The 13,856-nt window shown below is 41.9% G+C and overlaps 2 protein-coding genes across 2 annotated transcripts in view; one reads left to right on the top strand and one right to left on the bottom strand.

Annotated features, from left to right (window-relative positions):
• Positions 1 to 736: 736 nt before the first annotated feature.
• tuft1a (tuftelin 1a) lies at positions 737 to 11,702 on the top strand. Its single transcript, XM_031853452.1, has 12 exons — positions 737 to 945; positions 6,056 to 6,133; positions 6,982 to 7,083; positions 7,195 to 7,281; positions 7,511 to 7,561; positions 7,711 to 7,797; positions 8,868 to 8,978; positions 9,123 to 9,346; positions 9,448 to 9,553; positions 9,655 to 9,738; positions 9,963 to 10,057; positions 10,692 to 11,702. The coding sequence occupies exons 1-12, from the start codon at positions 877 to 879 to the stop codon at positions 10,762 to 10,764; spliced, it is 1,167 nt and encodes a 388-aa protein (XP_031709312.1). The 5' UTR covers positions 737 to 876; the 3' UTR covers positions 10,765 to 11,702.
• Positions 11,703 to 11,739: 37 nt separating this feature from the next.
• The window catches only part of ltap1 (lipid transport auxiliary protein 1), a 4,433-nt gene continuing 2,316 nt past the window's right edge, over positions 11,740 to 13,856 (bottom strand). Inside the window, exons 3-7 of the mRNA XM_031852892.1 lie at positions 13,672 to 13,780; positions 13,548 to 13,592; positions 13,299 to 13,465; positions 12,995 to 13,053; positions 11,740 to 12,875 (exon numbers count right to left, since the gene is read on the bottom strand). Coding sequence (XP_031708752.1) covers positions 12,659 to 12,875; positions 12,995 to 13,053; positions 13,299 to 13,465; positions 13,548 to 13,592; positions 13,672 to 13,780 — 597 coding nt within the window. The 3' untranslated portion in view covers positions 11,740 to 12,658. The remainder of the gene's footprint in view (positions 12,876 to 12,994; positions 13,054 to 13,298; positions 13,466 to 13,547; positions 13,593 to 13,671; positions 13,781 to 13,856) is intronic.

The following is a 13,856-nucleotide window of genomic DNA, read 5'->3' as shown; positions in this document are numbered from 1 at the left end:
TTGTTAAAGTTGCATTATCCTTTTTGTGGTTATATATTTACAAGTACAGACTGAACTGAAACGTTTCTGCTGCACAACCACACAACCATAAGGCAACATAATAAAACAAAACAGTAGCATGATGTTCACTGTGGATGACGCAATGTCTCTAATCTTATATGTGGAATTTAGTGAAAGAATTAAAAACATGCAAATTATACAAAGAAAAGAGTTATATTTGCAATTATTGTATATTAATTCTGTTGAAAAGAACAGTGAATCACACTTAATATAATGTTTTTACAAAACACCCTTGAAAGTGCTTTAAATCAGTGAATGTAATACCGTGTTTTCCATTGCTTTGTAAGCCAATAGGAGACACTTGAACATGTTCAGTCAGGGGGTGAAACCTCATGAATAAATAATATGGGCCTTTTGGTAAACTGAGCAGTGTTTGCGCAACATTAAGCAGGAGTTGACCATCTACGTATAGTCCAACTAGGTCATTCTGCCTCACCCCTTAAAAGCATGTTATCCAGTCTAATAATACAACCATGATTATGATGTATTGAACCACAAGTACCGCAGGCAGCAGGTGAGTCCTCTCACCCTCCCCTCCCAGACATTCCGCGGACACCCAGTTCCCTGTTTGGCTGTTTCGGTCGGTTTGTGGGCGGGCTGGTTGCTGTGTCTCACTCCCACAGTGACGTGGGTGAGAAAAGTTAGTACAATGTGCTAACAGGGGAGGAGGCTCACACACACGAGCACACCGGTCTGAAGACTAATAACAGCAGCAAGCTGCGTGGACGAGCAGCAGAGAGACCAACGGAGGGAGCTTTATACAGTTCACTTTTATATATTTATTTATTCACTTGTTTGTTTGAGGAAGTTTTATTTATGTCAAAGATGAACAGAATGACGAGAAGCATGTGCACATTTGAGGACATCAGAAATCAAGAGCATGGGGTAAGTTACTCGATATTCACATGCTTCTTTTTCAATCAATTAGTGAATCATGCAGAAAACCAGAGGTGAAGACCTCAGTTCTTCTTTTTGTCCACTATGATTTATGGAGCTGCTGGTTCCTTTTTTCAGATTCTAGATCTTTCACTTTTGGTTTCTTCTCTCATTTGTCTTTACGTGACTCTTCTGTTGCCTGAATCTGTGGTTCTGTTCAGGCTTCATCTCCTCTAAGTGGTATATTTACTATTAAGTCTCTGGCCTTGTTCTAATTAAAGTATTAGCCCCCAACCCCCCCAAATCCCAACACAGATAAGAGTCCAGATAACATCTGTGCCTGTCACAGTTGCCATCTGCCCTCATCACTTAAGGGCTTACAGTTGCAGTTGTGACGGACGGCTCAGGAGACAAACCTTTAAACACTTTTCTTGTGCAGCATGTGCACCACCTGTGCACGATAGGTTTACTTAAGCAAGATTAAACATCACACTTTGCTAGATACTTGTTCTAGAATGAGTGATCAGCGGCTGCCCGTGTCATGTACAGTAGATAAGCTTTCTCCTCCTCTGTCTGCGAAAGCAGAGGTTTAATCATTTACCTCGCCTGAAAAAAGCAAACAGTTTTCCCGCTCTGTGGTTTATGGGTTTGCAGAGCAACATGACACTTTCACCTTATCAGCAGCCTCCTGCTGAGCTCAATACCTGTCAGCAGCGACAGATCCACTGAGCTCGTATCAGATGAAATTCTCTGAAGAAGGGCAGTGCAGTGAACATTCCCCACCATGATTATTTTGGATTAAATAACTGAGTGCCATTAGAGCAGAATTTGAGAGCCAGATTTTGTGTCAATGGCCGACACTTAACTATCCAGTTACTGTTGTCTAACTGTACAAAAAGGTCAGAGTGTACAAAGGGCAGCACCACTCACACACCTAATAAACTGATTATTTCTCTGGAAGCAGTATGTGAAACTCCGCTTCTGTTTTATCTATAATGTGTCCTTAACATGCGACTGATGGCACATTTGCATGAGCTTCATACAGAAAACAAATTCATCTTTATCACAGTCAAATAGTCACCCACCTACAGTTATTTACATATCTGATAAGGTTATTCAGGTCAGACTAAATGAACCGGCAGACATATTTCACCTCTACATGTAACATTTCATAATGACTTATTAACAAGAAGAAGAAACCCTTCCTGTTCATCAGGCCGGGGGAGGTCAGTCCATAAGGATACATGAGGAGAGGGAATGTGCATTATGTAGCAGGGAAAGGCCTTCAGTGGGTGTTTTGTTGATAAGTTCCCTGGAACTGAGATGATATGATCTGAAATTAAACAGAAGGAACAGCCAGGCCTGGCTTTGACATAAATTGTTACTTAAAACTTTACAGTAGCGACCAAAGTCCAGGTATTATTTGGGAATAATTTGAAACTTGTGGTACAATTTTTCCTCCCTGAAGCCCCAGTGTATTGAGACGATGTTTTCTTCTGTGAGGGGCACTTTTTAAAACAATGCCACAATTATCCCTCCAGCCGTTTAGATTCCCTGTGACTTAACACATTCCTTCTGTCTTTGCTCATCCTAATGTGTGACGTTACTGGCTGGGAATGAGCCAAACATGACATATCCTAAATGCATCAATGTAGAGGAACAAATAGAATATGTCAGATCACATCTGGTTCGCACGCTACACAGAGCAGGAAAAACCACAACAACAAAATAATTGATAGGAAGTTGATTGTAGTAATTAAAGTGCGAGTTTGCCCTGATGACTTTATGACACACATCCTGGACTATCTGTTTACCATCAACGTTTACTGTTCAGGTTCTCACGTGATGTCAAACACACGCAAACCTCCCAAGGCTTCACTTCACACCTCAGTTAGTGTCTATCCTTTAACTTAACCCTTTAGTTTGTTCAGACTGCTGACTGACTAAAGGGGCAAGCTTTGACAGTCAAAAATACCCCTCACCGTACTGGCAACTACAGCTCAATACTCATACTAATACTAATTTAATCCAAAAAACAGGATAAACTAGCGCTGCAACAAACAATCATTTCCATTATTGAGTCATTTATTAAATCTTTTCTTGATTAATCATTGAGCCAATGAATTGTCAAAGAATGGGGGCGATCACAGTTTCCCAGAGACCAAAGTGACATTTCTGACTTGTTACATTATTAACAATCATTTGTAACTTATATAACTTCTTAAATTCTTCGTCTCATTTCTTATTCTTTAAACATTTCCTGAGCTCAGTCATAAATTTGACATTTTTTTCCTGCAGTTTCTGTTCAGCTGCTTATGTAAAGATGACTTTCAAACACAAATGTACTGAGGAGTTTGGGAAGTTGTGCTTATGATAAAAAGGTATTGTAGAAAAAGATGTTTGTATATCTTATTCCTTGTAGAAGTCAGGTAAAAAAAAAAACCTCAGGTTTTATGTGGGCACTGGTTTTGAAACATTACCTGCAGCTCAACTATTCAGCCCTATCGGCTCACACCTGTAGCTGGACAGAAGACAAACGTGGCATCTGTGCAGCAGGTGTAGGAAAGCAGTACTTGTAGAATGCAGGCACAAGATGTGTTGCTGTTTATGGGCATGATACCTGCTGCTGAACATCGGGTACTTTTCCTAAAGTGGTTCAGAGCTCTAAAAGACATTTCTGCCCCTAATTCTGCAGCTCTGTCTGTTTATCAGCAACATTGCCAGGTTGGCAGTCACATCTCAGTTAATTCGACTGGCATGATTCACAGGCTTCCTGATGCCAAAGTCCAAAACAAAAAGCGTCTTCATACCCATAAATCCTTTCAGCCCGGCCGTACCCCGTGATCTATTGTGCTCTTTGTCGGTGCACCCAGCAGTGCGGACGCTGTGTGTGCGTGCTTGGTTTCAGGTTTCTGCCCTGTTATAAAGGTAGTGTGTACTTTGTACATGTACTTTTATTGTTTGTTTATCGGTGCATGAATTTTCCCGTGTGTGTGTGCGTGTGCGTGCGTACGTCACCTTCCATGAGCCCATCCAACTGGTCCCTTTGTCTGTGTTCCCAGGAAATCTAGTATTACAGGTTGTCTTTGAAGGTGGTATAGACAGCATTTTTGAGTGCGTGGATATAAAAGAGAGAATAGGCAGAGAGACTAGCGTGTAAATAGACAATGGCAGAGTAAGGATTAACCGGGTCTTTGTTTGGTTGTCTATGAAGAGCCAGAGAAGTTGTATAATGATGGATTCCTTCTTAACAACCCTCTCACTGTTCTCCCTTTTTCTCCCCCTCCCCTCTGTTCCCCCCCATATAATGGCTGTGTTGGAGCTTTCAGGTACTTGTAATATGAGAGGAAAACATGGTGAACAAGTGGGGAATTTTTGGCTTTCAGTTTTGTTTGTCGTAGTTGGAATCCCACCCCAACTATTATGCTATTTCCTCTGCCTTTTTTAATGTTCGTTAAGATTTTCAGTCCCATCTGTCCCACTCTGCTTTCTCTTCCTGAACAGATAACCAGATTCTCATAAAGGCTCTCTGTAGTATATACAACACATGGCCGTTCTTTTATAACCTCTCTCTGTTCTTTATCTCTGCATTACACAACACAACCCAGTTCACTTCTCCTGTCTGGCTAATATCAAGGCTGGGACATTCTGCATATCAGACACGGTTTCCATGCAAAGGGAGAGATGCAGCACACACTTTGACTACCACTTTAAAGGTAAAACAATTGAGTTTAAAGTAGGACTGCCAGTAACAAATATGTTCATTATTGATTCGATCGTTTCGTCCATGAAATGTCAGAAGAAAACAAAATAATGGAAAAAATGTAATATTACTTTCCTAAAGACTGATCAGAAGTCTTCCTTTGTCCAACCAACAGTCAAAAACCTGAAGATATTTAGGGTTGGCGTGGATCCCAGCTCCTCCTGTCCGCATGTTGAAGTGTCCTTGAATGAGACACTGAACCCCAGGTTGCTCCCCCGGTCAAATTTTATGAATGTTATACTATGTATGTGACAATTGCAAACAAAAAGTGTCTTTGGCAGTTTAAACAGGAAAGGCAATGTGACATACAGTATCTGGTCCTTTTTGTACTGCAAATTATGTACTAAAAGCAATACTGTATAAAAGAGTCAAATATGGTCAAACAAATGATGGCGCACACACAAGCCTCAGTTCTCCTCTGCCAGACTCATTACTTATTAAGCTTAGGCCAGTATAATATATCATCAATTAATCTGTGTGTGTGTGGGTGTGTGTGTGTTCTTCTGTGGAATTGGTTTGCATGTGTCCGCTTGTTTATATTTAACCGCAAGAGAACATTGCAGCCATTTCTTCCTTGCCTGTTGGCTGTCTCAGAGCTGACATGATTTAGACTCCATGAGGACACAGTGAACACATTACGGAAAGATAAACAGAACAAGATTTTTTGGCTGGAATGAGTTATAGACCGTGCCTGACCTCCTCTCCCTCACATCCTCATACTTATACTTGCACACACACTCAATGGGTATCACATTTAAGGGGGTTCCCCGTGCTGGAGGACACACACCCAGTCACATCCCGCTCAAGACTTTTCCCGTTAACGCGACTCCCCTCCTGCGACTAAAGAAAACGTCTTGGAGGGTTTGTGTGTCTTGCTTTCTTACAGCGTTTTTTGGCATTTGTTTTGCCTCGGACTTACTCCTCCCTCTCACATTGTTGGAGTGCCAGAGTTTATGGCTACTGTGAGGATTCTGTTTCCATGGAAATGTTCTGTCTTGCTTGACATTACATTATCTGCCCACTTTCCCAGAAATCCAGCCTCTGCTTCCAATTGGCTGTGAGCGCCTGGAGAGTTTCCGCCTAAAGTCCCTCTGACGTCCACAGCACACAATTTAATTCAAACAATCTGTCTCTGTGCAGCTGTGAAAAACTTTAGCTTTTTCTGATGCTCGTACCCCCTCTCTCTTACTGGTTACTCTCGCCCTCCTCTTGTTTCTGTCAGTGAGTATGACTCAGTCTCTCCTCCTCTTTTCCTTCCCCTCACCACCTCAAAATAGTCCAATCAGTCTCTCCATCACATAACGGTCTCTTTGTGGATTCACTTCATCGTCTCATTTCTTCGTTGCCTTTTTTCAGGAGGGGTGCAGGCGACTGCGGCTCACACTGCACGACCAGAGTCAGGCAGCTCAGAGCACGGAGCAGCACAGGGACAAGGTAAGAACTTCCTGCACCTGATAACTTGGGTTATAACCTGGACTGTAACACCAGTGCAGAGAGGGAATCACAACGGTAGGAGATAGAGGAGACTAGCAATGGAAAGAGTAATAACAAGCATCACTGTTTTAGATACATGGTTTGGACAATTGAGGGTTTATTAAATTATGCTTTATATATAAATTGACTTTTCATTTTTAATAGACGACACTTTTGTTGCCGGATTTGTTGTAAGACAAAGGCAGAATGTTCTGTGATTTCTTTCGAGGAGAGAAACACCAGCAGCAACAGTAGCACTGTTTTCTTTGGAGGTGAAGGTGCTATCTATCATTCAGGCCATATTTGGATCTGAATGTTCAGTCAGTTAAACTTCCCGATGATCCTCAGAGCTGCCGTTCCTCCACAGAAGTATCACGGCATATTCCTAAACACAAACTGCACAGAGACTCAAACAGCTCGGCGTTTTTTAATACCATGGTTTTAACACAAACTACTCAAAATGTCTCAAGACAACCATTTGTTTCCCAAAAACGGTGCCAAAGTTAGATTTAAAAAAACAAAACTCTTTTGTGTGTCTCTGCTAATGGTTTAGTCTGAATACTAAATGTATGTATTCAGTTTTGCCCGTTGGTAGTTTAATAACATTGTTCATATGATTTTTAAATGGATGTATTCCTGACTGTTCTTCCATATTTAGTGTTGCAATATTCATCAGGAACATGCTCCAACTCCCCTTCTCTTCCAGCGTTAGCAAAAACACAGTGACGATGTTTGGAAATGTATCACACCCATCCTGACGCAACACTGTGCATGCCGCACTGTTAACTCCTCTGCTCTCTAACCTCCAGCCAATTGGACGTGCTTATGCGCTGGTGCAGCCGGCCACTGACAGGACATCTCTGAACCCTGAACCGGTCAAATCTAAAGAGGAGCAGGTGGAAGTTATCAAGGTGGGTGTGGCACATCATTGGCTGTTGCTTTTGAAGAAATAAATGGTGTGCGTTTGTTTCATGGTCACGTCTGTGTTAAACATCTGTGTGTGTCTGTCCTTGTCTGTCCAGGTCTATCTAGAGGCCCGCAAACAAGAGCAGCATAAACACCAGCAGAGCCTGAAGATGCTGTCAGACGAGGTTTCCCAGATACAGGAGGTCAGTCTCTGGACAGTATCTTCTTTAGCTCTGACACTCATTTTAAACCCACACACAGTCTCTCCACCCCGTCTCCTGGATCATGTAACAATTTGCATATTTGCGACATGTAAATTCCTCCTGGCTTCCATACATGTTTTGTCTTGTGTTCATCACTTCCTAGAGAACATACACATGTTAAAACATTATAAAAATTGTGTGGCTCATTATATGTCTGTATTTCACACAGGTGAGGTATTGCCTGAAGACACTGAGGGAGCAGATGGCAGTCAAAAACAAGGTAGGTGTATTTCAAGCTGCTTTGTTGTGCCCTTTGCCATTGTTAACCTTACATCCTGTGTGCTAAATGGCATTTCCTCAACCTCTTTCGTCTCCATCTTTCACTCTTTCACTCTTTCCTGGCTGACTTCCTCCTTTTCTCTTTTTCAGCCACTCACAAATGGGTGGAAAGTTGGTCTTCCCTTCAGAAAGAGCGCCTTGTCGTCCCAAAACGGAGGACCCAAAGCTGACGCACAGGTGAACATTCAAAGTTAATAAATAATAATAATAATCTCGCATGCGTTTCATAGCCGCAGTCCACCGTCTGTGTTTTTCATCTGGACAATGTGTGTTTCGTGCGATGCCTGTACAGCGATCACCTGCCAGAGGCACACAGGTAGGAGGAGGTATAAAGTTAAACACAGAGACAAACAGAGATGTGAATAGAAAACCACAGGAGTCAAATTACAGCAAGAGTGTAAATATGCGATAGCACCCCAGGGTGTATTAAAATGTGTGAGAGAGCCATTCCAGCACACACTGTTCCTCTCCCTACGTGTGTTATTGTGTTGAGGCCCGCCTCATTGTTCCCAGCATTCCACAGATACCTCTCCTTCAATAGTTTTGTTGCTGTCTTTGAGACACACACTTTTAGCAACCACTAGTATCATTAATGCTGTGTACAAATACAAACAGAGCTGGCACCATTGTGTTTGGTTCAATAGTTTTTGTTGCCAATTATAGCATTATAGCTGTGACTCACGCTATGGCTCACTCACAGAAGCGTTGCAGAAATTAGGAGGACAACGCTGGTCGTGATCCAACTGCTCCAGTGACACACACAGACACACCTGTTTTCTTATGAGGCCAAATCCACTGAGCTCCAATGAAACAAAAACAAGATTTTACATTTATCATCCTGAAAGCATCTATGTGTCTATCGATCCATCTTGGATTGTTGTTTTTAGGCCATTCTTGTGTACAGTTTACGATATATAGCTTTATTGTTTTACAACATTAAATAATAGTAGGTGTGGCTGTTTTTGAGACTGATTAACAGGAAATGCCCTTTAGGTCAAGATGAAAACAGATCTTGACAAAGCGATCTAAATTACTACAAATATAAAATACAAAATACCTGTTTTGTATACGTATTCATCCCCTTCAAGTCAGAATTTATCTGGAAATTTTGCTCAAGGTGGCCCAGGAATTGTGAGGGAACAAGTTCAATCACAAATTCTCGACAGGATTAAGATCTGGACTCTGACGCTGCCACACACATTACAGTATCGCTCTGCTAATCCAACACTACATTCTGTCTCTTTTAGGAAGCAGATGAAGAAGCCGAGAGAGCCAAGCTGAGGGAGGTCAGTAAGCGCTTATATGCACAGCTACAGGAAGCAGAAAAGAAACACCAAGAGGACAAAGAAAGGCTGCAGGTAACACACATATACAGAGCTTATGTTTTACATATGAATCATCACAAATAATGTACACTGCATTTTGGTTGCACTGAAACAGTACTACATTTTAAACTAAAGTAATAAAGTGTCCCATCTTTTTTTTCTCCCTGCCTCTTCCAGGCTGAAAGCCGCAGGCTGAGAGAGTGTCTCAACGAAGAGGAGGAGAAGTTGAAGATAACAGAAGAAGCCAGCGAGAGGAAAGACATGCGCATAGACGAGCTCCAGAGGTTGCTGGGGGGGATGGAGCAGGAGAGCTCCACCCTGCGAGAGGCAATACGCAGCCGCGAGGACGAAATGCGCGAACTGCGCAAGATCAGAGAGGAGGGCCAGAAAGGGGAGCAGAGGTCAGTCAACACAAACACATTAACAGCATGAATGATTATCTACCAATCAGTGACAGATAGATCACGTGTCGCGCGTTCTAACTCTCTGCGTGTATTTTTAGGACTGAGCAGTTGGAGAGGGAGGTGGCTGTTCTCAAAGAAAAGATCCACCATCTGGATGACATGCTGAAAAGCCAGCAAAGGAAAGTCAGACACATGATTGAACAGGTGAGGCGCACATGTGTGAGACTCTGTAAAGCAAACACATTGTCTCTGTTCATATTTGTGCAGGATTTACTGACTGTGACTGTGTTTTTTTTCGTCTTTAGCTTCAGAACTCTCGCATGGTGATCCAGGAGAGGGACCGCGTGATCAAAGAGCTAGAGGAGAAAGTGACTTTTTTGGAGGCTGAGGTGAGTTCTGCTTATTGTCTCCTCAAATAAAGAACATTTTATGGCTCATCAGTAAAATTTAGAATAAAGAGTCGCGGTTAATGGAAGTGATGGACGGGAGAAAGGAAATAAAATATCTGCAGGTTGCGAGGAGATATGAAAGTGAACCACTGTCTGTTTTGTGGTCACATTAATTATTTATTTTGGTGTTATGTGGACTGACCCCTGATCTCCTGTTTGTGCAGAACCGAGAGATGCATGACCAGATGGATTACTTCCTGGGAGGACAACGGTCAAATTCCTACCTTCCATCAGAGCGCAACCCCCAGATCGTCTACAGGTAACTTGCACTTCCTCTTAATATTCTTTACACCCGCAAACCTTGTAAATGTGCCAGTCCTACAGGGCCTATTCTTGCCCAAGCAGAGTTTGCAACTTTAATTTAATTTAAATTTTTTGCGAATTTGGCACAACAGGTCCCAAAATGCAGTACATGCAAACACACATGAAATATTCACCTATAGAGTGCCGCAGGGATGACGTATTTTTGTAGGCCAACCTCGGAAGTTAGCATCATACTGGTCCCCTTAACAAAAAGCCAATGGGATTTCTCCATTAGTTTTTGTATTATTGCAGAAAACAAAATACACGTTTTGTTCAGCAATATAATCTTCACAAATGAACGCCACTTTTATGATTTTTTTGAAGCATGAACGCTATCGGCAAAAGTAAAAAGCTAATGTCATTTACAAACAAACCCCACCAGTTGCACTAGTATACACCACAGACTGTGAAGGTAAACCAGTGGGTGTGATGACGTTTTGTAGTCTCATTTAGCCACTTGTCAGCAACTGCCTTTTTTAAGACACGAGACTCATTCCTGCCGCACTGTAACATGAGATGCATACTGATTACTAGTTTTTCTACTGTTTCAAAATACAAACGACTCATGTCTCTTCCTCTTGTCCCCTCAGTAAACAAATCAAGCCGTCCAACTCATCCAACAAACCACTCCCTTTCATCAGAGTCATCGAGATCAAGTCATGAAGCGACTGCAGAGCAAAAAAAGACCACAATTGTTAAGAACCACCAAATCTTTGCAATGCAGACTAAAACTGAACAGCAGCTCTGCGACCACATCTGATCGCTTTAACATTTGTGGTGTCAGAGTTGAGCTTTCTGGACTGAAACTACAACACTACCACTTAAACCACAAACACTCTTGAAGGAAACTGTACGTGATGTTTGGCGGCACATGCGCACGGAAGCTTGCTGTGCGTCTGTGCATAGCTAATGAATGTGTGTGTGTGTGTGTGTCAGCTTTAATGTAGCGTAGCTGAAGCGTACTGATTCAGCTGATGTGCATTTTAAGGTTATAAATACTATTCATAAATACTGCGTACTTAATGCGAGTGTTATCTTGTGCTGCCCTGTTTTGAATTGCTTTTTAGACCTTTGGCGTTGTTGTGTCAAAGCAGAACGGTTGAGCAAAGGGCAGGATGACGGACCTTTTGCCAAAGTGGGTTATGACATCATAAAGCTTAAATGCAGTAATGTAGAAAACCTAGCTAACAAAGCTAAAAGTGTCATGTAACAATCGTTAACCAGATGATCTACTTCCTGTGTAATCATTAGTCACTCCTGACTCTGTTCACTTTGCTGAGTGAACAGGAAGATTTTTAACATGTAAATACTGACGATAGTTTGTGTAAGGTGAACACCCTGTGATGTTTTTAAATGATATAGTTTTAAGCCCCAAACAACAATGTGGCACTTCATAAAACTGTGAGGAAGTAGAAGGAAGAAATATGATTTCAAAGCAGTGTCGCTATTATACATGTTTCTTGTAAAGCATTTCAGTCCCCTCATTGTGTAACCAGACAACTTGTTTTGTACACACTTTTAATTAATGTGATTTAATGTTTTAATTTCTACCTAACAGCTTTCTCCTTTGTATTTATTTATATATGAAAAACACTTTTAGACAGAGGATTTTTTTTATGAAGTACATTTGAATCTATTACTGTATTTGTTTGTGGTTCTCAGAATAAATTACTAAAAATGAATTTAATGTTTCTTTTGACTTGTTACTAAAATGAAGCAAGCTTTAAGAACTTTTAAGATTGCTGTGAAGGAGCGCCCTCTGCTGGACACTATACACTGGAACTCATGTAAGAACATTGTGCACCATCATATGTCAGTTTTATTTGAATAACAACCACAGAAAATAAAAGTATTCACCTTATAGGAACCCTGACTAGCAAAGAAACACATTTTAGATATCTGGAGGCCAGTCTAGCTTTTACAAAAGTCAAAAGACTTCCCCCTGGTGCAACATTCATGATGCATTAATGTACTGGAATACTGTTTAATTGCACAGAGAACTGATTAACAATAAAAAAAATAAAAAAAAGAGCACTTAATCAGAAAAATTCATTAAATCAAGTATGGCTTCTGTAAAACAAACAAAGAAAAAACAGGCAGCAATTTCACTGCAGTAGTGACATACATAGATGTAAACATAAGTGACAAACAGTGTGTGTGTCTTTTAAACTAACACTTGGTTTCTCTACAAACATAATTAACTATAAGCATGTTTTAATCCAGTCATTTCAACAAGTCTGCATAGGCTTTTACATTGTGCAATAAATACTGATTGTCTTATGCCATTGCATTGCCCCATAGCTCTGGTTTGGTCAAATCAACCCAACCTACTTATACTGCACATGCATTAATACAGGCTCTATGCATAGGCTACACGGAGATAAAGAGCACTGAGTCTGATATGCATTCAACTGTAAACCAGGAAATACGTTTGGGTATACGAAGGCAGTGTTTTTATCATCACTCTCTAAACTATCTGGTGACCCGTCGTCGTCCGTAGGCACTTTAATCACCGACGGCTCTACCTCGTCTTTGACCTTTTCTTTTGGATACAATTTCAGAACGAACTGTCCAGAGTGTTGTAGTTGTCTTTGAAGTTCTTCAGCTCCAGGAAGTGTCTGGGCCGCTTGCTGCGCTGCTGCATTGAAGATGTGAGGTAGGTGGTTTGGGTGGGGGAGGAGGAGGAGCTCGCAGGCTCCGTGGTGCTGGTCAGGTCTTTGGCTGCGGACTGGTGGTACTGGCTCGGAGTGCTGGTACCGCTGTGAGACTTGATGCTGAAACAGCGAAGGGGAAAAACAGATTGTTCCCGCTGCAGAATTAACATTCCACGGTGGGATTAGCCTAAAAGGAGAGCTGCAAGGGAGCACTGTGAGGAAAGGGTGGTTTTACTCACACAGAGGCCAATTCAGTCAGAGCTTCATGGTATTTCAAAAATTCAGCCTCACCAAAAGCCTTCAGACACAAACAAGAGCAGATGACAGGACATCAGACATTTGTCAGCTTTTCATGCAATCGCAATATACAGAAAACACCAGGATGGGCTACATGGTAAAAATGTATGTAAATATAAATGTGCAGCAATTTACAGAAGTGTGAAGTACAGTACACATGTGCGCCATATGTAAATGGTTGTTTATGGTATTGAACTACAAGGCACACATTTAAACAGCATTTTGATCACACACAGAGACACTGACCTCCGCCCCGTGCCGTGCTTTGTTGTACCCATCCAGCACCGTGTCGATGAGTGAGCTCAGGCGGTCTCCGAACACGCAGTGGGAGTTTCGCAGCTGTAGAAGCCACGTCCGGAGTCTTTTACCCGTCACAGCGGTGGATGTGCCGCCGAGTTCACGGAAAGGGAGATCTAAAGTGCAGGTGGTATTGTAAATAGTCTGTCATGACAACAACACAAAACCGTGACTAAGGTAAGTGACAGCAAAGCCTACCAGTGTCTCTGATGGCATCCAGTGCTCTCATCCTGTACAGGGAGCCTGCAACACAAACACAGATTGTTGTGCACACTTGTGCATAACGGGTGTATGTGTGTGTATGTTTATGTGCTCCACTAACCACACAGTTCTCTTTGATTTAGCCGGTCATCATCTGGGTACAGCAGACGAGGCTCAAAGTGGATTTTCTGAACCTGGCACAGTTTGGCATCAATTTCTTGTCTCAGCTCCTACAGCGCGCACACACACACACACACACACACACACACACACACACACACACACACACACACACACACACACACA

Source organism: Anarrhichthys ocellatus, unplaced genomic scaffold, assembly GCF_004355925.1.
Source record: "Anarrhichthys ocellatus isolate YVR2014 unplaced genomic scaffold, GSC_Weel_1.0 scaffold13, whole genome shotgun sequence".
Classification (NCBI taxonomy): Eukaryota; Metazoa; Chordata; class Actinopteri; order Perciformes; family Anarhichadidae; genus Anarrhichthys; species Anarrhichthys ocellatus.
This window is presented reverse-complemented; position numbering and strand designations above follow the sequence as displayed.